The sequence below is a fragment of the Leptodactylus fuscus genome, chromosome 4 (assembly GCF_031893055.1).
Source record: "Leptodactylus fuscus isolate aLepFus1 chromosome 4, aLepFus1.hap2, whole genome shotgun sequence".
Taxonomy (NCBI): domain Eukaryota; kingdom Metazoa; phylum Chordata; class Amphibia; order Anura; family Leptodactylidae; genus Leptodactylus; species Leptodactylus fuscus.
The window spans coordinates 119,149,711-119,177,349 of record NC_134268.1 but is presented as its reverse complement, the minus strand read 5'-3'; the positions used below and the strand labels follow the sequence as shown (position 1 = coordinate 119,177,349).

The 27,639-nt window shown below is 41.4% G+C and overlaps 1 protein-coding gene across 1 annotated transcript in view; it reads left to right on the top strand.

Moving 5' to 3' along the window:
• Positions 1 to 27,639, top strand: part of SLC6A3 (solute carrier family 6 member 3) — a 109,120-nt gene that overhangs the window by 53,599 nt on the left and 27,882 nt on the right. Inside the window, exons 5-9 of the mRNA XM_075271013.1 lie at positions 12,850 to 12,988; positions 15,288 to 15,422; positions 19,485 to 19,588; positions 22,922 to 23,046; positions 26,127 to 26,239. Coding sequence (XP_075127114.1) covers positions 12,850 to 12,988; positions 15,288 to 15,422; positions 19,485 to 19,588; positions 22,922 to 23,046; positions 26,127 to 26,239 — 616 coding nt within the window. The remainder of the gene's footprint in view (positions 1 to 12,849; positions 12,989 to 15,287; positions 15,423 to 19,484; positions 19,589 to 22,921; positions 23,047 to 26,126; positions 26,240 to 27,639) is intronic.

The following is a 27,639-nucleotide window of genomic DNA, read 5'->3' as shown; positions in this document are numbered from 1 at the left end:
GTGTAGATGTGGAGGGAAGCTAAATCAACAGAAAAGGTGGCTAGAATCAGAGGCATAAACTGAGGTGATGTCTAGGGGCAAAAGCAGTGTAGATGTGGAGGGAAGCTAAATCAACAAAAAAGGTGGCTAGAATCAGAGGCATAAACTGGGGTGATGTCTAGGGGCAAAAGCAGTGTAGATGTGGAGGGAAGCTAAATCAACTAAAAAGGTGGCTTGGAGCAGAGGCATAAACTGGGGTGATCTCTAGGGGCAAAAGCAGTGTAGATGTGGAGGGAAGCTAAGCAGCAAAAACGATGGATAAAGGCAAAGGCATGCAAAACTCTACCCTGTTTCAAGACTTATTCCTAGGTCTGGGACACGTTAATGGCCCCCCTGGCCAAATTATCGCCACTGAGGTGTCTACTGTCACCAGGAGGGACACGTTAATGGCCCCCCTGGCCAAATTACCGCCACTGAGGAGCCTACTTTCACCAGGAGGGACATGTTAATAGCCCCCCTGGCCAAATTACTGCCACTGAGAGGCCTACTATCACCAGGAGGGACTAGTAAAGGCACATGTTGTGGGAGTACCTGGCCGACCCAAGATCTGTCCTCTCTGATCCCTCTGTGCCTTACACTTATTTTCTCTTCTCTTTTGCTGCAATACACACATCTTTTGAAGTTCCTTTGGGATCTCAGAGGAGGTGGCCTCAGTTCTGAAAAACACATCTGATGCACCTTGGCGATATGCATTAAGAGAACCCTTAAGCAACCAAGTGTAGTCAGCTTGCATAGCATCGAGCATGGCTAAATGAAGAGAAAGAAGTTGTACCACTTCCAGAGATGGTAACTTCAGTGCTGCAGTTGGCAATGTACAGTGTAATGGGATTAGCTCAGGAATCACTGTCTTGACCACTTTTTGGCACAAAATGAAAGTTCAATCCAGCCAAGTATGGTGCAGGGATTTAACCCCACATATCCCAAAACATGGAGTAGCTGAATGGAGTACAGACACCAATACTCCCTGCTCCAGCAGCCAGACCTTTACCAAGGTTTTGGTAAGACCCACCAGCCAGGAGCACAGCTTTTCTCAGCTGCACCTAGATTGTGTATGACAGGAACCTGGGAGAAATGTATACTCCTTCTCCCACTTTTACCCTGGTCCTGTCACAACGGTCACACCAGATGTTCGGATTGTCCTTCATTAAAGTTTCCTTATACTTTAGGAAATAAACGTCTGAGGGTGAATGGTTGAGATATCGCATCAAACAATCCTTAACTGTACTTGTGTGCCTGTGAAGAATGCCACCAGTTGCCCTTGGAAATAGGTAGGCACGAGCAACCTGAGTATCAAATATATTGTTTAGTGTATCACACCGTATTGAGGGGAAGTGGTTCAACAGAGGGAGAAAAGGACCCGAAAAGAGATCCTGGGAGGGTGGAGAAGTAATGGCTGCAGTTGTACTACATTTATATAGCAGTTTTCAGTGTTCTACTACCAGTGTCCGTTGCTTGTACTGCTTGAGTTATTGGTTGAAATAATGTCACAGAAATAAATGAAAAATACAAGGGGTAGACCCTTAAAAATTGGATTGAGCTGATATAGCCTGACTGCATTTCTGGGTCTCCCACCTAAGTTTTGGGGTTACACACCGTTGAAAACTGAAAAGAGCAGACATAGCCTGACTGAAATTCTGTCTCTCCCACCTAGGTTTTGGGGTTACACACTGTGAAAAACTGAAAAGAACGGACATAGCCTGACTGAAATTCTGTCTCTCCCACCTAGGATTTCGGTGTCTCCAACCTAGGTTTTGGGGGTACACATAGTGAACATAGCCTGACCTAATTGCTCTGTATCCTTGTTTTGGGGTTACACAGCCTGAAAAGTTGCTTTGCATGTATATAGCAAGAAGTAACTGCAGTGGATTGCTGCAATTTTCCACAAAATAACAAAATTCAAGTTTTTTTTTTTCCAGCTATATGTACTTGTAATTGCTGTGGATTGATGCTATGTTTCAGGCCCCCCAAAAATTCAAGGCTTTTTCCAGCTCAATATGAACTAGTAACTGCTGTGGATTGATGCTGTTTCAGGCCCCCCAAAAATTCAAGGCTTTTTCCAGCTCTATATGAACTAGTCACTGCTGTGGATTGCAGCTATGTTTCAGGCCCCCCAAAATTCAAGGCTTTGTCAAGCTATATGTACTCGTAATTGCTGTGGATTGATGCTATATTTCAGGCCCCCCCCCAAAAAAAAAAAAAAAATAAAAAAAAATTCAAGGCTTTTTCAAGCGATATGAACTTGTAATTGCTGTGGATTGCTGCTATGTTTCAGGCCCCCAAAATTCAAGGCTTTTTCCAGCTCTATATGAACTAGTCACTGCTGTGGATTGATGCTGTTTCAGGCCCCCCAAAATTCAAGGCCTTTTTCCAGCTCTATATGAACTAGTCACTGCTGTGGATTGCTGCTATGTTTCAGCCCCCCCCCAAAAAAAATAAATAAAAAAATTCAAGGCTTTTTCAAGCTATATGTACTCGTAATTGCTGTGGATTGATGCTATATTTCAGGCCCCCCCCCCCCCAAAAAAAAAAAAAAAAAAAAAATTCAAGGCTTTTTCAAGCGATATGAACTTGTAATTGCTGTGGATTGCTGCTATGTTTCAGGCCCCCAAAATTCAAGGCTTTTTCCAGCTCTATATGAACTAGTCACTGCTGTGGATTGATGCTATGTTTCAGCGCCCCCCCCCCCAAAAAAAAAAAAATAAAAAAAAAATCAAGGCTTTTTCAAGCTATATGTACTTGTAATTGCTATGAATTGATGCTATGTTTCAGGCCCCCCAAAATTCAAGGCCTTTTTCCAGCTCTATATGAACTAGTCACTGCTGTGGATTGCTGCTATGTTTCAGCCCCCCCCCCAAAAAAAAAAATAATAAAAAAATTCAAGGCTTTTTCAAGCTATATGTACTTGTAATTGCTGTGGATTGATGCTATGTTTCAAGCCCCCCAACATTCAAGGCTTTTTCCAGCTCTATATGAACTAGTCACTGCTGTGGATTGATGCTATGTTTCAGGCCCCCCAAAATTCAAGGCCTTTTTCCAGCTCTATATGAACTAGTCACTGCTGTGGATTGCTGCTATGTTTCAGCCCCCCCCCCCCAAAAAAAAATAAAAAAAAAATTCAAGGCTTTTTCAAGCTATATGTACTTGTAATTGCTGTGGATTGATGCTATGTTTCAAGCCCCCCAACATTCAAGGCTTTTTCCAGCTCTATATGAACTAGTCACTGCTGTGGATTGATGCTTTGTTTCAGGCCCCCCAACATTCAAGGCTTTTTTCCAGCTCTATATGAACTAGTCACTGCTGTGGATTGATGCTATGTTTCAGGCCCCTCCACAAAATTCAAGGCTTTTTCCAGCTCTATATGTACTTGTAATTGCTGTGGATTGATGCTATGTTTCAGGCCCCCCAAAATTCAAGGCTTTTTCAAGCTCTATATGTACTTGTAATTGCTGTGGATTGATGCTTTGTTTCAGGCCCCCCAACATTCAAGGCTTTTTTCCAGCTCTATATGAACTAGTCACTGCTGTGGATTGATGCTTTGTTTCAGGCCCCCCAACATTCAAGGCTTTTTCCAGCTCTATATGAACTAGTCACTGCTGTGGATTGATGCTTTGTTTCAGGCCCCCCAACATTCAAGGCTTTTTCCAGCTCTATATGAAGTAGTCACTGCTGTGGATTGATGCTATGTTTCAGGCCCTCCCAAAATTCAAGGCTTTTTCAAGCAATATGAACTTGTAATTGCTGTGGATTGATGCTATGTTTCAGGCCCCTCCCCAAAATTCAAGGCTTTTTCCAGCTCTATATGTACTTGTAATTGCTGTGGATTGATGCTATGTTTCAGGCCCCCCAAAATTCAAGGCTTTTTCAAGCTATATGTACTTGTAATTGCTGTGGATTGATGCTATGTTTCAAGCCCCCCAACATTCAAGGCTTTTTCCAGCTCTATATGAACTAGTCACTGCTGTGGATTGATGCTTTGTTTCAGGCCCCCCAACATTCAAGGCTTTTTCCAGCTCTATATGAAGTAGTCACTGCTGTGGATTGATGCTATGTTTCAGCCCCCCCCCAAAAAAAAAAATTCAAGGCTTTTTCAAGCGATATGTACTTGTAATTGCTGTGGATTGATGCTATGTTTCAAGCCCCCCAACATTCAAGGCTTTTTCCAGCTCTATATGAACTAGTCACTGCTGTGGATTGCTGCTATGTTTCAGCCCCCCCCCCCCAAAAAAAAAAATAATAAAAAAATTCAAGGCTTTTTCCAGCTCTATATGAACTAGTCACTGCTGTGGATTGATGCTTTGTTTCAGGCCCCCCAACATTCAAGGCTTTTTCCAGCTCTATATGAAGTAGTCACTGCTGTGGATTGATGCTATGTTTCAGCCCCCCCCAAAAAAAAAAAATTCAAGGCTTTTTCAAGCGATATGTACTTGTAATTGCTGTGGATTGATGCTATGTTTCAGGCCCCCCAAAATTCAAGGCCTTTTTCCAGCTCTATATGAACTAGTCACTGCTGTGGATTGCTGCTATGTTTCAGCCCCCCCCCCCAAAAAAAAAATAATAAAAAAATTCAAGGCTTTTTCAAGCTATATGTACTTGTAATTGCTGTGGATTGATGCTATGTTTCAAGCCCCCCAACATTCAAGGCTTTTTCCAGCTCTATATGAACTAGTCACTGCTGTGGATTGATGCTATGTTTCAGGCCCCCCAAAATTCAAGGCCTTTTTCCAGCTCTATATGAACTAGTCACTGCTGTGGATTGCTGCTATGTTTCAGCCCCCCCCCCCAAAAAAAAAAAAAAAATAAAAAAATTCAAGGCTTTTTCAAGCTATATGTACTTGTAATTGCTGTGGATTGATGCTATGTTTCAAGCCCCCAACATTCAAGGCTTTTTCCAGCTCTATATGAACTAGTCACTGCTGTAGATTGATGCTTTGTTTCAGGCCCCCCAACATTCAAGGCTTTTTTCCAGCTCTATATGAACTAGTCACTGCTGTGGATTGATGCTATGTTTCAGGCCCCTCCCCAAAATTCAAGGCTTTTTCCAGCTCTATATGTACTTGTAATTGCTGTGGATTGATGCTATGTTTCAGGCCCCCCAAAATTCAAGGCTTTTTCAAGCTCTATATGTACTTGTAATTGCTGTGGATTGATGCTTTGTTTCAGGCCCCCCAACATTCAAAGCTTTTTTCCAGCTCTATATGAACTAGTCACTGCTGTGGATTGATGCTTTGTTTCAGGCCCCCCAACATTCAAGGCTTTTTCCAGCTCTATATGAACTAGTCACTGCTGTGGATTGATGCTTTGTTTCAGGCCCCCCAACATTCAAGGCTTTTTCCAGCTCTATATGAAGTAGTCACTGCTGTGGATTGATGCTATGTTTCAGGCCCTCCCAAAATTCAAGGCTTTTTCAAGCAATATGAACTTGTAATTGCTGTGGATTGATGCTATGTTTCAGGCCCCTCCCCAAAATTCAAGGCTTTTTCCAGCTCTATATGTACTTGTAATTGCTGTGGATTGATGCTATGTTTCAGGCCCCCCAAAATTCAAGGCTTTTTCAAGCTATATGTACTTGTAATTGCTGTGGATTGATGCTATGTTTCAAGCCCCCCAACATGCAAGGCTTTTTCCAGCTCTATATGAACTAGTCACTGCTGTGGATTGATGCTTTGTTTCAGGCCCCCCAACATTCAAGGCTTTTTCCAGCTCTATATGAAGTAGTCACTGCTGTGGATTGATGCTATGTTTCAGGCCCTCCCGAAATTCAAGGCTTTTTCAAGCAATATGAACTTGTAATTGCTGTGGATTGATGCTATGTTTCAGCCCGCCCCCTCCCAAAATTCAAGGCTTTGTCCGGCTCTATATGAACTAGTCACTGCTGTGGATTGATGCTTTGTTTCAGGCCCCCCAACATTCAAGGCTTTTTCCAGCTCTATATGAACTAGTCACTGCTGTGGATTGATGCTATGTTTCAGGCTCCCCCAAAATTCAAGGCTTTTTCAAGCAATATGAACTTGTAATTGCTGTGGATTGATGCTATGTTTCAGGCCCCTCCCCAAAATTCAAGGCTTTTTCCAGCTATATGAACTTGTAATTGCTGTGGATTGATGCTATGTTTCAGGCCCCTCCCCAAAATTCAAGGCTTTTTCCAGTTCTATATGAACTAGTCACTGCTGTGGATTGATGCTATGTTTCAGGCCCCCCAACATTCAACGCTTTTTTCAGCTCTATATGAAGTAGTCACTGCTGTAGATTGATGCTATGTTTCAGGCCCCCCAACATTCAAGGCTTTTTTCAGCTCTATATGAACCAGTCACTGCTGTGGATTGATGCTATGTTTCAGGCCCCCCAAAAATTCATGGCTTTTTCCAGCTCTATATGAACTAGTCACTGCTGTGGATTGATGCTATGTTTCAGGCCCCCCAACATTCAAGGCTTTTTTCAGCTCATTATGAAGTAGTCACTGCTGTGGATTGCTGCTATGTTTCAGGCCACCCCCCCAAAAAAAAAATTCAAGGCTTTTTCCAGCAATATGAACTTGTAATTGCTGTGGATTCTGGCTATTCTGTGTGCAGACAGCCAAAAATGAACGCTGTTTCTCCGCTATATATGAAGTTGTATCTGTTGTGTATCCCTGTTTTCCACCGTCCGGGGAAAGCTGGACTGATGTCCCTACAGTGTATAGCTGTTATGGTCAGCAGGGTTTATTAAAAAAAACTAAACAAATGAAAACCCTGCGGAGCCCTCTGGGCTTCTGAACTGCCAACACCTAGTGTGAACACTGTCTGACAGTTGATGTCACTGCCAGCTAAATTAAAGGACCAGGTGTGCTCTGTTAACAATTCACAGAGTCCTGTGCAGTCAGAGCAGCCTCCCAAATAAACTAAATGGCTTGCCAGAACACCTGGACTAGCCAGAGACCAACTAAACCCAGTGTGTTGCTGTTCCACCCAACCACCAAGGCAACTACTGCCAAGCCAACTTCCAGTGACCCCAGACTGAGAAGGGATGCTAGCTAAAGCCACTGAGTACTATCACACAACATACATGGCAGCATGCTGCCTGACTAATAGTGACATTGCTGACTCAGGGAAAATTACTAGCTAGGGCAACTAAGGTTTACAGGCTGGAACCAAAACATATATATACATATATATATATATATATATATATATATATATATATATATATATATACACACACACTATTTCAGGTTTCAGAATGTGATCATAGAGTGCCGGGCGTCCAGACCAGCCCCCTTATATAGGCAAGGGGTGGTCACCAACAAATAGCCCAACTGCCCAATCCGAGCGTCCATTGGTCGACACACCAGTCCATCAAAGACTCGAACACACCTGGCTGTTACAAGGCAGGTTAACCCCTGCAATCCTGGACTGTACAGAAGAACAGGCAGCGACGCCCATCTCATGGCCTCAGCTTCTGCACAATCCTAACAATAGCTCTGAGAAGGGCTGTTGGTTTTCTTCTTTAGTTCTTGCCTGCCTATCTGAAGCTAATCGCTATCTATCCCTCAGCAGATATGTTTCTCTCCCTATGTCTGATGGCCAAAATGGCGAATAGGGCGGCGGCTGTTCTTATGAATGGGAGGTCACATGTTTTCAGCAGCCAATGGGTTTTTTAAATTTTTTTCACTGCCTCCGTTGTCGTAGTTCCCGTCCCACCTCCTCTGCACAGTTATTGGTGCAAAAAAACGTGCCAGGGAAGGTGAGAGGGGACACAAATTTTTACTGCGCATGCGGCCTGGTATTCGATTGTGAATGAATACATCGAATGCCATGATATTCGATCGAATACCTATTCAATCGAACGGCGTTCGCTCATCTCTAATATCCAAGATGATTTTCTATAAAATAATGGTAGTCTCAGGTTTGAAGCTGTAGTGGGTGGTGAGATATGAAGCCTGAAAGTCAAAAGTTCAAAACATTGTTACCATTTTGCTTGTCATTGTATTTAGCTGTGTTCTTATATGAAGACTACACCACTTGAAATTCCCACTTTTGCCACTATCTTCGATTTGAGAATCTCCTTGTAAAGGACTCTCCCTGGATTGCATCTTTGTTGCCAGGGAGGAAGAGAAGTTCTTAAAATTTATGTGGTCCCGCTTTGGAGCTGAGCGACCACCATTGCCGCTGGGTCTCTGCTGTATAATATAGCTGAGATCCAGTGCAAATGCCCGCAATCAGTGCAGGTACTGATTGCTTTAAGGACTCCAACACCTTCAAAGCTGACCAAGGCACCGTTTTGTCAGTGTCGTCTGGGCGCCACCCATTTTGCCATGAATCCCTGGTCTCCTCAGCAAGATTCGGTGCTGGTGTTCTGTTGCCATGACAGCTGGGAGCTTATTGACGGTTCCCAGGCTTGTCTGCCTTTCTTTTATATACAATTTTTTGCAATGCATTAACATTGTAATGCATTGCCTTAGTGATCATACCCCCTGGGATTTAAGACCCCCTAAGGAATGCAATAAAAAAGTAAAAACAAAATATATGTAACAACTCTTTGGGCTGACCTCTGTAGGCATGGTGTGCTGTAGTTTTCACCTCACTATGGCGCAGTGCCTCCACCTGAATCTTGCTAGGAGCTCTGTGGGAATTCAGGAGAAACTACTTAACCGGTGTATTATGGGAAAGGTAAACAGGGTAAACTTGATAAAATATGTACAGAGAAATGTTTTGGTGATTCACATGACAATGCACAGGCACACCCTATAGTATTAAACCCACTAGTGGTGGGAATGAACTATGTGCTATGAGGAATAGCAGAGGCTTAATTTAGTGACCTACAGATGATAGTCATCACACACATGCAATCATACTGCAGGTGACATCTTGCACTCCTAAATAACAGCACACAATGAAGAATTACTAATGACTGCAGCAGTGATAAGAACAGCCCATCAGTTGGGGCCCAGTTGCTGCGGATGATGGCGCACATTCGGGAAAGGTTGGTGCACTATAGACACAGAAGATCCTTTCTACAACAGTTTTGTAAACTCTCTAACAGCGGAACAGTGAATTCCAGCAAAGTCTACTCACTAACTCTTGCAGGGAATCTGGTGCCAGCCTGGAGTATCAGCCGTCTAAACATACATCCATACAGAGTGTAAATGGATAGTGAAAGGAAGAGATATAGTCAGATATAGACCAAATGACTTGGACAGCCGTCTAAACTCATCCAAGTCCAGAAACACTCCGGAGTGCCAGCAAGTGTGTGTCTCTTCCAGGCAAAACCCTGGGAAGAAGGGTTTTACCTGGAAGAGACGCACACTTGCTGGCACTCCGGAGTGATTCTGGACTTGCATGAGTTTAGACGGCTGTTCAAGTCATTTGATCTATATCTGACTATATCTCTTCCTTTCACTATCCATTTACACTCTGTATGGATGTATGTTAATGAGCGATACATATACATGTGGATTAGAGATGAGCGAACAATGTTCGGATCAGCTGATCCAAACAGCACGCTCCCAAAGAAATGAATGGAAGCACCTGTGACGCTGACTTTGCCGGCGGCTGGCTGGCGTCAAAGGTGCTTCCATTCATTTCTATGGGAGCGTGCTGTTCGGATCGGCTGATCCAAACAGTGTGCGCTCATCTCTAATGTGGATGAGTGAAGGCACGATCTCTACTGTAAGCTTATATGCTTTGATAGGGCAAAAAACATTTTATTGCTATTTACCCCTGATGAGTGGGTGCATTTATATACATTGCATACCACAAAAAGTGCATGTCAGGTCATGCTATTTTGTTTGAATGCTATTGTGTGTTTTACTAGCCCTTCTTACTTTGGCATATACAAATTGTTGGAAAGGGTTAATCAGGGACGAACCCTGAATTAGTGTGAGGTTCCGGTCAGGGCACTGGCTATGTAGGGCGGTGACCCTGTATTAGGCTTTAGGGTGATTTTAGTTCCTTCCCAAGACTATCCTATAGGGACTGTCGTTATTCTCTATATTTCACTCTATTTTCACATGAAATGGCCTCTTTTGGAATTTTCCCTTTCGGTCTTTTTTGGAATTTTCCTACCACGGATTGAAGTCGGGTAAGTGTGATTGGTTACCTTACTTGGGACCGCCGTGTCCACTGTAAACTTTTCCGTGGTTGTGGAGTTGTTCCATTGTTTTCTATGAGGTGACATGTCAGATGTGTGACTTTTTAAAAATATTTTTGTGTATATTTATACTTTTAACTTATATCATTAAACATTAAGTCTTATATCTTGATTGCTCTTTTTGTATTACACCTCGCCCTGCCAAAAAGATTCCCTATGCATCCCCGTATATGGAAATATAAAAATGTTACGGGTGTGTGAATGTGGTGATTTTTAGAAACATATTTTTTTGCAAAGTTTTATATTTTTGTTAAGGGGTTAAAATGTAAATAAAACTATAAATTTGGTATCGCCAGAATCATACCGAAACACAGAATACAGATGACGTCATTTGGTCTGTGGAGTGAATGTTATAAAATCAAAGAAAGTCACACAAATGCACTTTTACTCCAATTCTACCCTATTCTTATATTTTTTTCTATTAACTCTCTAGTACATTGTACAGGACAATACATAGTACCATTATGTAGATCGTGTCCTGCAAACATTGAGCCCTCATATGGCTCTGTGAACGAAAAAAAAAAAAAAAAGTTAGAAGAGCTGCTGCTTGCTATCATTCATTCTGCTTATTTCCTGTGGCCATGAACACATCTCATTACCAGGAGATCAGATGTCTGCTTACTATGCTGTGACTTATAGTGAACTGTACACCTTTTATGAGGCAAAGTTTGAATGGCATGCACTTAACTATTTTTTTACTAGCAGGAAGACCCAGCTTTGAATGGGTATATTTAATTTTTTGTTTGTGTAGTGGCCCTATAAGAATTTCCCAGTTTTGCACTCGTGTATTTTGTATGTCGTTTGTGTGTGTGTCTCTGCCCGCAACTTCGTTTGCATGTGGTTGGCGTTGATGATCCGCCTGTATTCAGCAAATTGCTGCCGTCGATGGTCTGCCTACTCTACTTTAGTGATCGTGTTGTTGGCGTTGATGATCCGCTTGCTTTGTTGCTTCGGCAGCTGTGAAGCTGGCCTGTTGCTGAATTCATTCCTCGCGCTGTGCCCGTGATTGTTCCGGCATCTCGGCAGCTCAATGGGACGCCATATAATAAGCGTGTTGTTGGCGCCGATGATCCCCAACAGCTCCGCTTCAGGAGAACTCTGTTGACTTTTGGCTACATTCATAGCTGTCATTGTTTTAGAATTTTGCAACAAATTAGAATTTTTTTTCCCGACATGTTTAAAAATAGCAAACTGCGAATTTGGATTAAAGGTGTTTTCCCATCCAGTGTGTCAGCATGTTGCCTGGAACTGATCAGATGATATGCAAATGCATGGACACACACCACTGAGGGTTAGCTGAGTATTTACACACAGAGATAACAGACCTGGGACTGGAGATAAGCTACTGCAAGAGCAGTTTAATATAGTATGTGAACATAAATTCATAACACTCATGAAGCCATGTCATTTACCAGGATAAAAAGTAGTCGATGTGTTAATCTATCTGTGTGCCAAATTTCATTCAAATCTGTTTTGCGTGATTGAATAACAAACACACAAACATCCAAATACACAAACATCCAAACACACAAACTTTCACATTTATAATATTAGTAGAATTACTTCCACAACATCACTTGAGGAAGTGATCAGTTTCTTTGGCTTGCACATTCAGGTTTTCTGAGGGCATGGTCACACGTTTATACTTTTGGATGCAAAATCATGATCGGGGTAGCCAGTGACATAGCTGAAGAAATTTGACACCTCCAAAACAGATTGTACAAGCCTCCTATGTCACATAAGGCTATTGCTCCAAGCTAGCCTAGATTCCTGAGCAGCAATATCATGAAATAATTCAACACTTGCTTTTTCAAACAAACGTTTTATTGCACTTCAAAGGCACATAAAACAACAGAGGTCAATACGTAATGACACCCAACTTGACATTTGCCTGGCAACTTTTACGGTTTGAGCAGGATGAAAAAAACACATTTTAATGATTAATAAAAAAAAGTTCAAATAAAAATGGACCTGCTGGTATAGGCTAGTCAGATTCTAAATGGTGTTTGTCACATGAACCCAACAATCAGGTCTGTATTGTGCAGCTTCTCGAATTGTCTTTTGCATTATTCTGATAGCTCTCCCCATTTGGGTTCTAAGTGTTACACAAGAAACAAATATCATTACTAACAAAATATCATCACTAGAGATGAGCGAGTAGTACCACTCGCTGTTGGAATGTAAAAGTTCGATGCAGAGCCAGCATTGATTGGCTGAATGCTATACAGTTGGCCAATCAATGCTGGTTCTTCTCCTACCTTTAAAAGTCTTCTCTGTGCAGCTTCCCCGTGGTGTCTTCCGGCTCTTCATTCACTCTGCCAGGCATCGGGCCTGGGCAGAGCCGACTGCGCATGTCCGCTTGTAGTGCGGGCATGCGCAGTCGGCTCTGCCCAGGCCCGATGCCTGGCAGAGTGAATGAAGAGCTGGAAAACGCCGCGGGTACGCTGCAAGGAATAGACTGCACGGAGGATCCAGCCCGACCCTCACTCGTGGACTTGGTAAGTATAATTTGTTCGTACGTTGCCTACCCCTGAAACGAGCATTTTCCCCCCATAGACTATAATAGGGTTCGATATTCGATTCGAGTAGTCGAATATTGAGGGGCTACTCGAAACGAATATCGAACCTCGAACATTTTACTGTTCGCTCATCTCTAATCATCACCATTGTTCTTGTTACTTTTAGGCGCGGTGTTCTGCATCTTCATGAAAGTGCAGGAATCCATGATCTAGGCCTGCCTCGCTGGAAACTTACATCATGTCTTATTATTGTGATTGTTTTCCTTTATTTTAGCTTATGGAAAGGAGTGAAAACTTCTGGCAAGGTGAGATTTTTGTGCGCTGGATCTGCTTTTAATAAAAAGAATCAGAATCAGTTATTTTGAGTTAGCGATACAGTTGCATTAATAGGACAAGAGAAATTCTACTTTCAGACCCATTGATTCAAAAGAGTAAATGGTAGAAGAAGTAATGGTTTGTAGGCCAACTGGCAGAAAAATTTAATTATTCTTTTTTTAGAAATAGTGCAATGTACTTACAGAAAAACTCTACCATCAAGACTCCTGCTGCCTCCCTCACTTCTTTCCAGTGCTAGTAACTGCTTGCAAACTTCCATGGGAAATCTAGATACCAAATGCAGTTGTAACACCATCAAAATGTACATTTGTGTAATAGCTGCATAATCTTTTGTTTTACTAAAAAAAACCTAAAAGAACTAAAGCAACTTTTATATTGTTAACATTTTTCAAACTCCAACAGTTTGCATGAGAAATGTTAACTGGGTTGCCCGGGATAAAAACTAATCCCTACACTGATCTAAACAACCCCCCACCTACTTTCTGAATTACATAATTTATCAAAAATGTATATTTACCCATATTCTTGGTTATCCAGTGACAATCTGTTTCCAGAAATGAAACATCACTACTACCCCCCCCCCATTCACTCCATCATACTTACCTTTCTTCCTTCCAGGCTTCCTTCTGCAGGATGGCTTCTCCATGTTTTCTGACTGCTGGCGTGCGCTATAGTCCCAACGCTGCTCTGCGATAATCCACCTCTACTGTGCAGCTCCCATGCTTGAACAGTAGAGGTGGATCGTTGTCTGCAGAGCACAGAGCACTGGGACTATAGCAGAATCAGAAAACAAGGATGGGCTGTCCCACAGGAAGAAGAATGGAAGGAAGAGAGGTAAGTATTAGACTAAGTTCAGATGGAGTATTTTGGACTGGAACCTGAGGCAGAGGCTGCCTCAGGTTCCAGTCCAAAATACGGGTAGCCACGACTAAATGCCAATGCAGTGCACTGACATCCAGTCACGCACTCCGCTCTGGATTAGGCCCAATGAATGGTCCTAGTTGGGAGGATGAGTGTCTTCAGGCGGAATCACGAGGCAAAACGGTCTGAAGAATGAGCATCTTGCTTCTTTTTCTGGGAGCTGGAACAAACCGGCTCCCAGAAAAAAGAACCGACCAGCACCCATTGATTTCAGAGGGAGCTATCTTTTTGGTCAGGATTTTTAGGCGGATACTGCCTCAAAATCCTGACCAAAAAACTCTGTGTGAACTTGCCCTTATGGGGTCAAGGGTTGGGCTGTGTAGGATGGGAAGGGCTAGTAGTGGGCAAGATTGCTAGAGAGACAGGGAGCGGGTGTATGGGAGGGAGGAAGAGAGGAAGGGGGGAGTGAGGTGAAGAGCAACCGTGGAAGTAGCATAGCAGTCCTGAACTGAACCATGTAAACAAATGCATAAGATACCAGGAGATCCCAGAGACACCCAAAAATCACTCAAAACACTGCTAAATAGTACTAAAAGACTTTTTAAAAAACAAAACAAAACATTTTTTGCCCTGAAAAACCCCTTTAAGGACCTGGGAAAAATGTATCCCTTTGTGGTGGTTATTATCCATGTCCCTTCTCTATAAGTTTTCTCATCTAATCCCTTTAAAAGTGGGGACACCAAATTAAGTTCCACTTTCAGTATCCACTGAAAAAGCTGATTTTGCCACAGAAACTGCAGCCAGCATGACAATGATGTGTCAGAGTCCTCTATAAGATCCATATTTTCTAGCAGAAGCGTAACATAGAGCTCCTGGGACCCAATCAAAATCTGTAAAAGGCCCTACAACTGTAATGTGTAAAGTACTTGCCTCCTCATATTGGGTACTGACACTTTATGGAACTCATGAAACTGAACTACAAGTGACTGCAACCTCAGCACTCCCTCGAGTTACTCATTTGTGCCCTAGTAGGGGTTGTCTTTATGACCTTTAAGTTAAGTGGTTTTGAAAAATACATTAAAAAAGTTCTTTCTTAAAAAAAATATAGAACTATTATAATAACTTTAAAGAGAACCTTTCACCACCTCTGCCAAGTCCAGACCTTTGCATAATTTAACAGGTGTTGCTGATTCTGGCACAGTTGGAAGTCTCCACTGTTCATGAACAATCAGTGCAGTTACTTTTGGTACCTCGTATACTATACTACACTATACTATACTCTGATTGGAGCTCTGAATCATGCTCAACATTGTCCATTTCCTTTGCACTGCTGTTATAAATTAATCCCCTCTATTATTGTGACATTTTCTTTCACTTTTTTAACATTTCTGCCAACTTGGATTTTAGGTGGTATGGATTACAGCTACAATGCCTTATGTTGTCCTGACTGCATTGTTGCTTCGTGGTATCACTCTCCCAGGAGCTATGAAGGGAATTAAAGCTTATTTAAGTGTTGATTTTCTTCGGCTCCTTGATGCTTCGGTAAGTGGACATATAGATAATACAAAGATTTGCTTAATTCGTATTTTAGCTTTATTACGACTAGTGCAACAAGAAATGATACATTCTATTACTATATACATATATATTGATATTGACACACAGCGGTTTCCAACTCCAAGGACGCTTTTATTCAGAGGCTTCAGCACAAAAAAAACAAAACAGGGCAAACAAAACAAACCTACACCTGTCTGGCTCTAACCAAACAGCAGATTGCCTCACTAACCTAGTGCAAGCACCTAACCTGGCACCAAACACACTAATAAAACTGACTATAAGGCTCCATTTAGGGTCTATTCACATGGAGGAAAATGGTGAGGAATTTGGTGTGGAATTTTCCACACCAAATTCCTCACCATTTTCCTCCATGTGAAGTGTAAAGGGTGGTTCATTGCTCTCACAGACTAGTTCTTGAGATCCTAAGGAAAAATGATGTAGTAACTCACTGTGGTTACATAAAATATGTAAGTTACACTCTTCTGCTAGATATATTTGCAAACAGTTTGCAGTCCTACAATGGAGTTTGTAAATTAATCGAAATTTAAGTATACCGTATATACTTGAGTATAAGGGCTAGTTCACACGTAGGCAAAGGGGCGGATTTTGAGAGCGGATTTCGCTTCAAAATCCGCCCCTTTACAATGGTGGTCTATGTAGACCACCGGGCTTTTTTTTTCCGCTAGCGGCGGGCTGCCGCTAGCGGAGAAAAGAAGCAACATGCCCTTTCTTCAGGCGGAAGCCGCGCGGGCTCAGCCGCGCGGCTTCCGCCCCGGCAGCTCCCTCCTATGTCAGCTCATTCATTTGAGCCGACAGCGGAGGGGAAAGCCGCGACCGCGATGGTCGCGGCAGGCGGGTTTTGACAAGAGAGAGACGCGGCTCACCGCGTCTCTCTCGGTGTCAAAACCCGCGCGGGCAGTTCACGTGTGAACTGACCCTTAAGCTGACTTTTTCAGCACATTTTTCATGCTGATAAAGCTCTCCTCAGCTTATACATGAGTCAGGGTCCGCAGAGCACAGAAAACTGGAAGGACCTGGAAGGGGGAGGTCTTTTAGTGCTACTTCTCTGTGATTAGCTTGTCATGAGGTCACGTGACTGTGATGTTATCAAAGGTCCTGTAGCCACAGGTATGTAACATCTGCAGATAAGGTTGAGTCTAAATCCTAGTAGCTCCGCCCACACCAGAGTCTGATCACATGGTCATGACGTCATCAGAGGTCCTTTAGCACACTAGGATTTAGCATCTACCCTGCAGATGAGTGGCCAGGATTCATTGTGTCTTATGGAAGATGTCTGTTGTATGGAGGAGAGGAAGCTACAGTAACGTGACACACACAGGTCCCTTCCTTTAGTTACTCTACCTATTAATGTCTGGCATTTGGGGTTATTAATTTAGTTTCAGTAACTCCATGTGCCTCACATTAATAGCAGTTAACCCCATCATGTCTCTCATATTAACCCCTGTGTGCCCCATATAAGGGTTAGTAATATGTGAGACACATGAGGGTACTAATGAAGGACCTTAATTATGAAGATACCTAACTATTACCCCCATATGTCCTGCATATCTGTAACTCTTATGTGAGGCACACAGGGGGTTAATGTGAGGGACATGATGGGGTTAACTGCTATTACTATGATCCCCATGGAGTTACTAAGCTACAATGCACATGACCAGACTTTTTATCTGCAATGGTGGATTTCCTCCCCCCCCCCCTTGGCTTATACTCGAGTCAATAAGTTTTCCCAGTTTTTTTGTGGTAAAATTAGGGGTCTCGACTTATATTCGGGTCGGCTTATACTCGAGTATATACGGTATATGATAAATCTGTTGAAAATGAATGTATTTACATGGATCCCTTATGCCAGCATTTTCTTGTATTGCTGTTGTGTTTGCACAATTATCATGGATGTGTACCTTCAGTGAAAAATAAATACTTCACCGGTCTCTTAGACCCTCATGTACAATACTTATGCCTTTCCCTTTAAAGTAATTTCTCATTTTGTCACAAAACTTTATTACCTACTTGAATAAGATATTAAGGTTATAATCTATTGTTTTCTATTGTCAACATTGAGAAAAGGCAAAGGCTGTAGTAATTTAAGTGTCCCTCTATTCTTCTCCATGTTAAATTGAATTAAGAATACAGTTTAGAAGTGGGTGAAGATATCAAACTGTTTACTGTATCAACAAGTTTATGAATTGTGGATTTTATTCGTGAATTTGCAAACTGAGATGCATATACTAAAAGCTGATTACATCAGACATGCTATAAGCTAGACAGATAACTATCGATTCTACATAGTTGATGAGGTTGGATGAGGACATCAACTCCTATAAACCTACAATATTAATCCATAGGAAGAACACATGCGACTGATGCCATTAGCCTCATATAAGGGGAAAAAATTCCTTCCTGACTCCAAATCCGGGTATAAAACCCTGGATGAGTATTTTGATGGTGTTCATTGGGACTCTCTCACAATATAGTTTACCTGACAGATTGACTTCGACCATCATGAGAAACTGATCATGCAGATTGTTTCTCAGCATATACCGTATTTTTCGGACTATAAGACGCACTTTTTTTCCCCCAAATTTCGCAGGAAAATGAGGGTGCGTCTTATAGTCTGAATGTGGGTTTGCAGCATGGCCGCGCTACTGCCACCGCTGGTTTTCTTCAGCGGCAGTAGCGCGGCAATCCGCAGGCCCCGGCAGCTAAGACAGTCCCCGGCATCTGCTGTAATAGACCGGCGGATGCCGGGGACTGTCTTAGCTGCCGGGGCCTGCGGATTGCCGCGCTACTGCCGCTGAAGAAAACCAGCGGTGGCAGTAGCACGGCCATGCTGCAAACCCACTGCTCCTCCGCAGGTCCCGACAGTTAGTTAGCCCCCCCCCCCCCCCCCGGCCTCATACCTTTAGTGATGCAGGCCGGCTCCTGCACGGCGAGGCCGCAGGAGCCGACCTGTTCCGATGACAGCCGGGAGCCTAATGAAGGCTCCCAGGCCTGTCATAGATATATATTACTATCGCGGCTGGTCTATGACCCTCCGCGATAGTAATGTATAGAATCTCCCATAGACGGCAATACACTTGTATTGCCGTCTATGGGACTTGCAATCAAATGATTGCAGGTTCAAGCCCCCTAGGCGGGGGATATTAAAATAGTAAAAAAAAAAAAAAAAACCCACTTAAAAAAAATATAATAAAAAATAAAATAAATAAAAGTTCACCTCCTTTCCCTAGAATACATATAAAAGTATAACATTACTGTGAAACATATACATTAGGTATCCCTGTGTCTGAAAATGCCCGGTCTACACCTATATTAAATATTTTACCATTTTTTGCCTGAAAATTTTTTTTCCCTATTTTTCTCCTCTAAAACCTGGGTGCGTCTTATAGTCCGAAAAATACGGTAAGTAAGATGAGAGATATCTGCCAGTGGTATATTTCTTCCAGACTGCTGAAAAAAGATCTTTGATGGATGAGTCAGGGTAGATGGTGTTCAGTTGAGCAAGCGTCTTCCTATATTTGTGAAAGTGATTCAATAAACACTAATAAAGCAGATAAATGCTGTTTACTCTAAATTATTGCCTGGTACAGTTTTTTTTTATTGACAAGTCTAGGTTTGTTTTCCATAGATCTCCTCAGTATATACAATGAATTAACAATACCTTATATTCAATGCGCCTTCAAAGATATGTCAGATAAATTTATTTATTAGAAAGAAAAAAACTAAAGAAAACATAACAATGGTATTCATTTCATATGCAACTAATTTAAACCAATATTTTATTTTCCATAAGAAAGAGCACCAGAAGGGCATAATTTCCCTCTCCGTGAGCTCACGACTTGACAACTCAAAGCGATAATCTGAGAAATAGGAATTGGACTCAGTAATTGGTGAAATTACCTTGCATTCAACAGTATCTTTCATCTTTATGCTGAATGAGCTTCCTGCAATTATCTCTAATAACAGCTCTCCCTCTCTCCCTCCTCCTTCCACCATTCTTTGTCTGGTTGGTTCTGGGGATTGTTTAAGGTTTGGATTGATGCTGCCACTCAGATCTGCTTCTCACTTGGTGTTGGGTTTGGTGTGTTAATCGCCTTTTCCAGTTACAACAAGTTTACAAACAACTGCTATAGGTAAGCAATAAACGTATATAGGCTTTGTATAAAATATGTTACCTAAACAATCAGCTTCATATAAAACAAGTTGGCTCAATGAGAAAACCGTAAAGGAAAACTTTAGAAGCTCTTAGGTCATTTTACACCACAAGAAATTAAAGTTCTTTACTGAATACTGAAAATCATTTCCAATTTACAAGAGTAACCCTATATTCTACAAGTCCCAGAATTTCTAGACTTAAGAGCTGTTTGAAACTTTTTAGGTTGTCTGTATAATGAATGTAATTGTCCTGACGACGGGATCCTTGTAAAGAAAACCATAAGTATGTGTATGGAATGTTAAATATAAAAAAAGTTTCACCTTTAGGTCACCTTCACAAGACTCTATTAAAGAGGTTGTTCAGAGTGTTTAATTTAATTTACTACCTCCGGGAATATATTCAACCTGGACCTGGGGCTTCAAGCTGGTTCTGACCCTGAGTCATATGATTGGAACCAGCACCCCTTCCCATCCTCTCCCATTTTTGAAGGTAGCTACTTGTGTAATGGTGCTGTCACACTATAGTAAAGTCAGCTACCTGTGAAAATGGGAATGCTTGATCTGATCCTGTGACCTGAGGTTAGAACCAGCCTGGAACCCTCAGGTCTATGCTGAATAAATCTCTGGAGAAAGTAAGTTAAATTAAATTAAACTAAACACCTTGGACAACTCCTTTAAGGCTATATTTTAAATATATATATACATATGGACACACCTTCTCATTCAAAGAGTTTTCTGTATTTTCGTGACTATGAAAATTGTAGATTCACAGTGAAGGCATCAAAACTATGAATTAACACATGTGGAATTATATACTTAACAAAAAAGTATGAAACAACTGAAAATCTGTCTTATATTCTAGGTTCTTCAAAGTAGCCACCTTTTGCTTTGATTACTGCTTTGCGCACTCTATATATATATCTAATATATTTGTTATATTATTATTAAAGTTTAAGATAATTAGACATTTTGAAACTTAAGATTTGATCATTATACTTATCTATCTGTCTGTCTATCTATCTATCTATCTATCTATCTATCTATCTATCTATCTATCTATCTATCAGTTTTGGGGTCCTTATTTTGATTTAGCTAAAAAATAGAGCATGACATATATTTTGATGGTCTGACACAACCATAATCCACATTCACAGACGTTGAAAGTAATGCCGCCATGTTATGGCTGTTAAGAAAAACAGCGCATAGTTGTCTATGACGTTCACGTGAATGCAGGCTTAAAGGGATATTTCCATGTACATAATCATATCTATATTTGTAGATAATTAAAAGTTATAATATTTTATAAGCAATCAAAAATTCTGCAAAGTTTTAAAGATTTTCTCTACTATCTTAGTGCTGACAGTCTGTTATCTTGATCGGTTGCCAATGGTTACGACCACTAATGCAGAAACTTTCTACGGTCTGGGACCTTTAAGTTCACACATGTGCCAAATTTTTCAAGCACGGTTTTTAAACACTTTTAGACCCAAGGACTAAAAATATCTTTAAAGGGCTACAGAATATGTGGGGCTATATACAGTGTTGGCCAAAAGTATTGGCACCCCTGCAATTCTGTCAGATAATACTTCTTCCAGAAAATGATTGCAATCACAAACTCTTTAGTATTAATATCTTCATTTATTTTGCTTGCAATGAAAAAACACAAAAGAGAATGAAAAAAAAGTCAAATCATTGATCATTTTACACAAAACTCAAAAAATGGGCCGGACAAAAGTATTGGCACCCTCAGCCTAATACTTGGTAGCACAACCTTTAGATAAAATAACTGCAAACAACCACTTCCGGTAACCATCAATGAGTTTCTTACAATGCTCTGCTGGAATTTTAGACCATTCTTCTTTGGCAAACTGCTCCAGGTCCCTGAGATTTGAAGGGTGCCTTCTCCAAACTGCCATTTTGAGATCTCTCCACAGTTGTTCTATGGGATTCAGGTCTGGACTCATTGCTGCCCACTTTAGAAGTCTCCAGTGCTTTCTCTCAAACCATTTTCTAGTGCTTTTTGAAGTGTGTTTTGGGTCATTGTCCTGCTGGAAGACCCATGACCTCTGAGGGAGACCCAGCTTTCTCACACTGGGCCCTACATTATGCTGCAAAATTTGTTGGTAGTCTTCAGACTTCATAATGCCATGCAAACGGTCAAGCAGTCCAGTGCCAGAGGCAGCAAAGCAACCCCAAAACATCACCTCCACCATGTTTGACTGTAGGGACTGTGTTCTTTTCTTCAGAGGCCTCTTTTTTTTCCCTGTAAACTCTATGTGGATGCCTTTTCCAAAAAAAGCTCTACTTTTGTCTCATCTGACCAGAGAACATTCTTCCAAAATGTTTTTGGCTTTCTCAGGTAAGTTTTGGCAAACTCCAGCCTGGCTTTTTTATGTCTCTGTGTAAGAAGTGGGGTCTTGCTGGATATCCTACCATACAGTCCCTTTTCATTCAGATGCAGACAGATAGTACAGGTTGACACTGTTGTACCCTCGGACTGCTGGGCAGCTTGAACTTGTTTGGATGTTAGTCGAGGTTCTTTATCCACCATCCGCACAATCTTGCGTTGAAATCTCTTGTCAATTTTTCTTTTCCATCCATATCTAGGGAGGTTAGCCACAGTGACATGGGCTTTAAACTTCTTGATGACACTGTGCACGGTAGACACAAGAACATTCAGGTCTTTGGAGATGGACTTGTAGCCTTGAGATTGTTCATGCTTCCTCACAATTTTGCTTCTGAAGTCCTCAGACAGTTCTTTGGTCTTCTTTCTTTTCTCCATGCTCAATGTGGTACACACAAGGACACAGGACAGAGGTTGAGTCAACTTTAATCCATTTAAACCGGCTGCAAGTGTGATTTAGTTATTGCCACCACCTGTTAGGTGCCTCAGGTAAGTAACAGGTGCTGTTAATTACACAAATTAGAGAAGCATCACATGATTTTTTAAACAGTGCCAATACTCTTGTCCACCCCCTTTTTTATGTTTGCAGTGGAATTATATCCAATTTGGCTTTTTGACAATTCTTCTTGTGGTTTTCCATTGAAGACAAATTAAATGAAGATAATAATACCAAAGAATTTGTGATTGCAATCATTTTCTGGAAGAAAATGAGTATTATCTGACAGAATTGCAGGGGTGCCAATACTTTTGGCCAACACTGTATATGAGTAAAATAAATAAATGAATAAATAAATTATGCCAATACAGTCTCCAGCAAAACTGCCTTTATAAATTACCCTCTTGATAAATTTCCCACATTAAATTTCTTCTTCATAGTTGAAAAGTATCCCTCTGTTTTCTCTTACAGAGATGCTATCATCACCACTTCAGTCAACTGTTTGACAAGTTTTTTCTCTGGTTTTGTCATTTTCTCCTTCCTTGGATATATGTCACAGAAACATAATATTCCCATTAGTGATGTTGCTAAAGATGGTAAGAACAGTAAAGCTTCTCACAATGTGCTTTAGGTTAGGTTTAAAGATATTTGCCATACAGCTGAGGAATCATATTTTTAACTGCGTACTGCTATTGGATGTCTATTAGAGATGAGCGAGTAGTATTCGATTGAGTAGGTATTCGATCGAATACTACGGTATTTGAAATATTCATACTTGATCGAGTACTACTAGCTATTCGCAGTAAATATTTGATTCAGAATCAGCGTTGATTGGCCGAACGCTATACAGTGTATGGCATTCGGCAAATCAACGCTGGTTCTGCAGCAGGCTCATCCTTGCTAGTCGGGAGACCTGGCAGCTTGCTGTTACGAGGAGGCTGACTTTTTCTCGTAGGAATGAATTGACCAGCGTTGATTGGCCAGTGTACAGCATTTGGCCAATCAACGATGGTTCTGCTGGAGGTTCGTCTGTGAGGAGCCGGAGTCTAAGATCGGACCACAGCAGTCTCCATTGTAGTCCGATTTTAGACTCCGCCTCCTCACAAACGAGCCTCTGGCAGAACCAGCGTTGTTTGGCTGAATGCTATACACTGGCCAATCAACACTGGTCAATTCATTCCTATGAGAAAAAGTAAGCTCCCTCGTAACAGCAATCTGCCAGCCCTCTCGACTAGCAAGGACGAGCCTGTTGCAGAACCAGTGTTGATTTGCCGCAGGCTCGTCTTTGCTATTTGGGAGAGCTGGCAGCTTGATGTTATGAGGGAGCTTACTTTTTATCAGCGCAACTGCAAGCGTTGTGCAGTTAAAGTGCACGGACCCCATAGACTATAATGGGGTCCGTGCACTTTAAATGCACAGCGCTCCTCCTAAACACTCTCCTCCTGCTACTCATGGACTTGGTGACTCTCCTTTAGTCAAATAGTGGTTTCCCCTGAAACGAGCATTTTTTCCCATAGACTATAATGGGATTCGATATTCGATCGAGTAGTCGAATATTGAGGCTCTACTCGAAACGAATATCGAATCTCGAATATTTTACTGTTCGCTCATCTCTAATGTCTATACTTTTGGTTGCCTTTGTCTTCAACTTCAATGCAAGAAGAGTAAGTGAATGACAACAGATTCAACTGTATAGGCATCCAGATGCATAACATTGTACCCTGTTTTAGCTGGACAACTGGAGAATAACTCAAAGATGTTTTCTACTTTGGACAATCTACTGAAGGGTCCATTTCATAATAAGTTGATCAGAGTTTTTACCCACTGAATCACCCAAAAAACAGCTGTTAACTGTGGGTAAACATGGGAAACCCTGGCAGGAAGTGTTCAATTAATCTGCTGCGCCACTGCGGAGGAAAGGGGGCTTACACATTTTATCATAGAGCACAACCTTTATATCTCTCTAACAATGTCAGTAATTTGTAGCCAAGAAATTCAATAGTTCAGGCATTGATATGAACTCAAATAGACAGTATGAAGCTGCTTTAGGTTCACTTTTGGCCAACAATTATATGTTGGGAAACGTGAGAAATCCTAGCAGTAAGTATTCAATTACCCCAGCCTCTGAAGTACAGTATGCCACTGTACAGTATATACAGTGGCATAAATCAGCCATTGACTTCCATTGAAAAAACTGTATACTCTGTGAAATAGTTGTGCAGTGTCTCACTGCATAAGAAAATGTAGTAGACTTCCCTGGCATAGCCCTGCTGTTCTGTATGCTGAAAGAACACTTATGGTGGGTATATAATGGCCTATAGAAACATGTAACATGTAGGATGTAGAGATAAGTGATTCATTTCGAGTAGCCCCTCAATATTCGATTACTCCAATCGAATATCGAACCCTATTATAGTCTATGGGGGAAAATGCTCGTTTCAGGGGAAGGCAACGTTCGATCAAATTATACTTACCAAGTCCACGAGTGAGGGTCGGGCTGGATCCTCCGTGCAGTCTTCTTGCAGCGTCCCCGTGGCGTCTTCCGGCTCTTCATTCACTCTGCCAGGCATCGGGCCTGGGCAGAGCCGACTGCGCATGTCCGCACTACAAGGTGCCAGATGCCTGGCAGAGTAAATGAAGAGCCGGAAGACGCAGCGGGGAAGCTGCACGGAGAAGACTTCTAAAGGTAGGAGAAGAACAGGATTGATTGGCCGACTGTATAGCATTCGGCCAATCAATGCTGGTTCTGCATCGAACTTTTACATTCGAACAGCGAGTGGTACTCGATCGAGTACGAGTATTTCGAATACCGTAGTATTCGATCGAATACCTACTCGATCAAGTACTACTCACTCATCTCTTGTAGGATGGGAACTTTCCTGGCACATATCGCAAATATGTGCAAAAATGAGTACACTGAATGAATCCACATAAATGAATCTGAATGGGTTATTTGTATAATAGACAAGAAAGGTCCTATGGCTGGAAAAACTTTCTGTAAATGTTCCTCACCCTGACCAAGATAAGTGTAATGAATAATGTATAATATATGTATAATATAAACCCCCTCTATTAACTCAGAATTCCCTAAACGTATATATGAAAAATTGCTTTTCTAAAGTAGACAACCTTTGTGAATAGGAATTCAACTGAAGTGTACATTCTAACATGTGGATTAGATAACACCCCATATGACTCCAAAAGGGTATCCCTTGGGAAATAATTGAAGCCACATCAACATTACAGTTTTATTGTGATGTAACAAGATTTTTGTCATATGTAGTCAGATGTATTGCACATACTGGAGGGGATTTATCAAGACCGGCATATATTGCTCTAGTTTAATAATCCCTGTATTTCATTAATGACAAGGTCCATGTCTCATCATGAATGAGTTGCTAGCTGGCATAGATTTCAGGCATCATTTACTCCAATAACCTGAGTAAATAATCATAAATCTGAAGGAACCAATAGCTCCAACCACACTATTCTCCTTGTCTTGCCTCCTTTTAGGAAAGTGGCAAGGTTGGCATAAAAGAGAAAAGGGTCACAATTTATTAAGCAAAACCCCCAACACCAAAAAATTGATGTACAAGGTTTCTAAATTTCGGCCTATCTGTTGACTTGAATTACTGAAAAGTATCAAATCTCTGAAATTGATTTTGCTATCTTTTAGGACCTGGATTGATATTTATAATCTACCCGGAAGCTATAGCTACCCTTCCACTTTCCTCTGTATGGGCAGTTATATTTTTTATAATGCTTCTGACACTTGGAATTGACAGTGCAGTAAGTAAATATCTCAAATGTTACTAATGTATCATTTTTACTGTATTTATTAAGTCATCTTTAATTTTTTTCATTTCTAACAAGGGAAAGAGGAAAAACAGCTGGTTCCATAATAATAAAAAATGGCAGAATGAGTAGCTTTTACTGATATGTTTCAAGAAATGCTAGGCACTGCATATTTTAATTTTGTCTACCTTCATCTCACTTATGGTGATGTGTACGTTTTGCAGATTTTCCAGGGGGCATAAACAGACATCACTGTCTACATGTCAACTTATTAATACTAACTAATAGATAGGTGAGGGCACAGGGCCTGCTCCTGGGCCATGCCAACTAAAGGTTGTGTCTGACGAACACACTGATTTTTGGCTGGGGGTGTCTGATGTGACTTGGGATGAAGTGATGAAGTCATCCATTCTAGAACCCCCGGGTTGCTTGTTAAGACAAGATCGCTATCTGACACTGGGAGCTCAGGCCTTTAAAAGTGACCCCTGCTGCCATGCCACTTTACTCTGCTGCAACCTGTGACCGTCCCCTGTTCAGGGCCTGTTGCTTCTCTGTCTGACATACTGTCAGATCAAATGAACAGATGACTGCTTTATAACAGATAACTGCAGAGTTTTGTTTTGTGTTTCTACCACTTTCCAGCTGCATTTTTGAGTACCCACGCCTACTATGGGGAACAGTGGTTCTCTCCACCATTATCAAGTATCCTGCTGCATTACAATATGTATGGGTTAATTGTTTTATACCGCTGTGATATCATTGGAAGTAGCACTTTGTTGACTGGTGTGTCCACGCTACTCAGTCCATATGTTGGTCTACAGAGCATAGTCTCCTAAGGATCTCCCCTTGAAGGGGAATGAAACACGTAGAGACATGAGTTATGAGTTTTAGTGAGAGATATCGCAAGTTATATCTTTAGTTCTATTGGGCTAAAGCTAATGATATTTATGACAGTATTCACTGTTATGTATGCTAATCGCCCATACCAGTTCCTTTATGGACGCATGTGTACAGTGCCATAGGTTGTGACCTTATCCACATATCTATTACATATCCCTAGCGAGAGGGTTAATTAATATTGCTATTTGCAGCTATTGTTCTATTAGGGGTTTTTAATTTACACATACCTTGTTGGATGATATCACTCCTCAGACATTTAATGGAACTTATTAGTGAGTGAAGTTGATTGTAGTCTCTACTGTGGAGACATTAGTGTTAGCTTGCACTCCTAGTCTTGGATTTACAGGGAATTAGTATTAGGTTTGCAGCTTACTTGTTGGGAGGTGGTGTATACACATTTTCTTCATTGTCCTCCTGGGAACTCTTTTTTGGATATTTTAATGTATATCAATAAACCTCTTGTTTTAATTCAAGCCATTCAATGAGTTGATAAA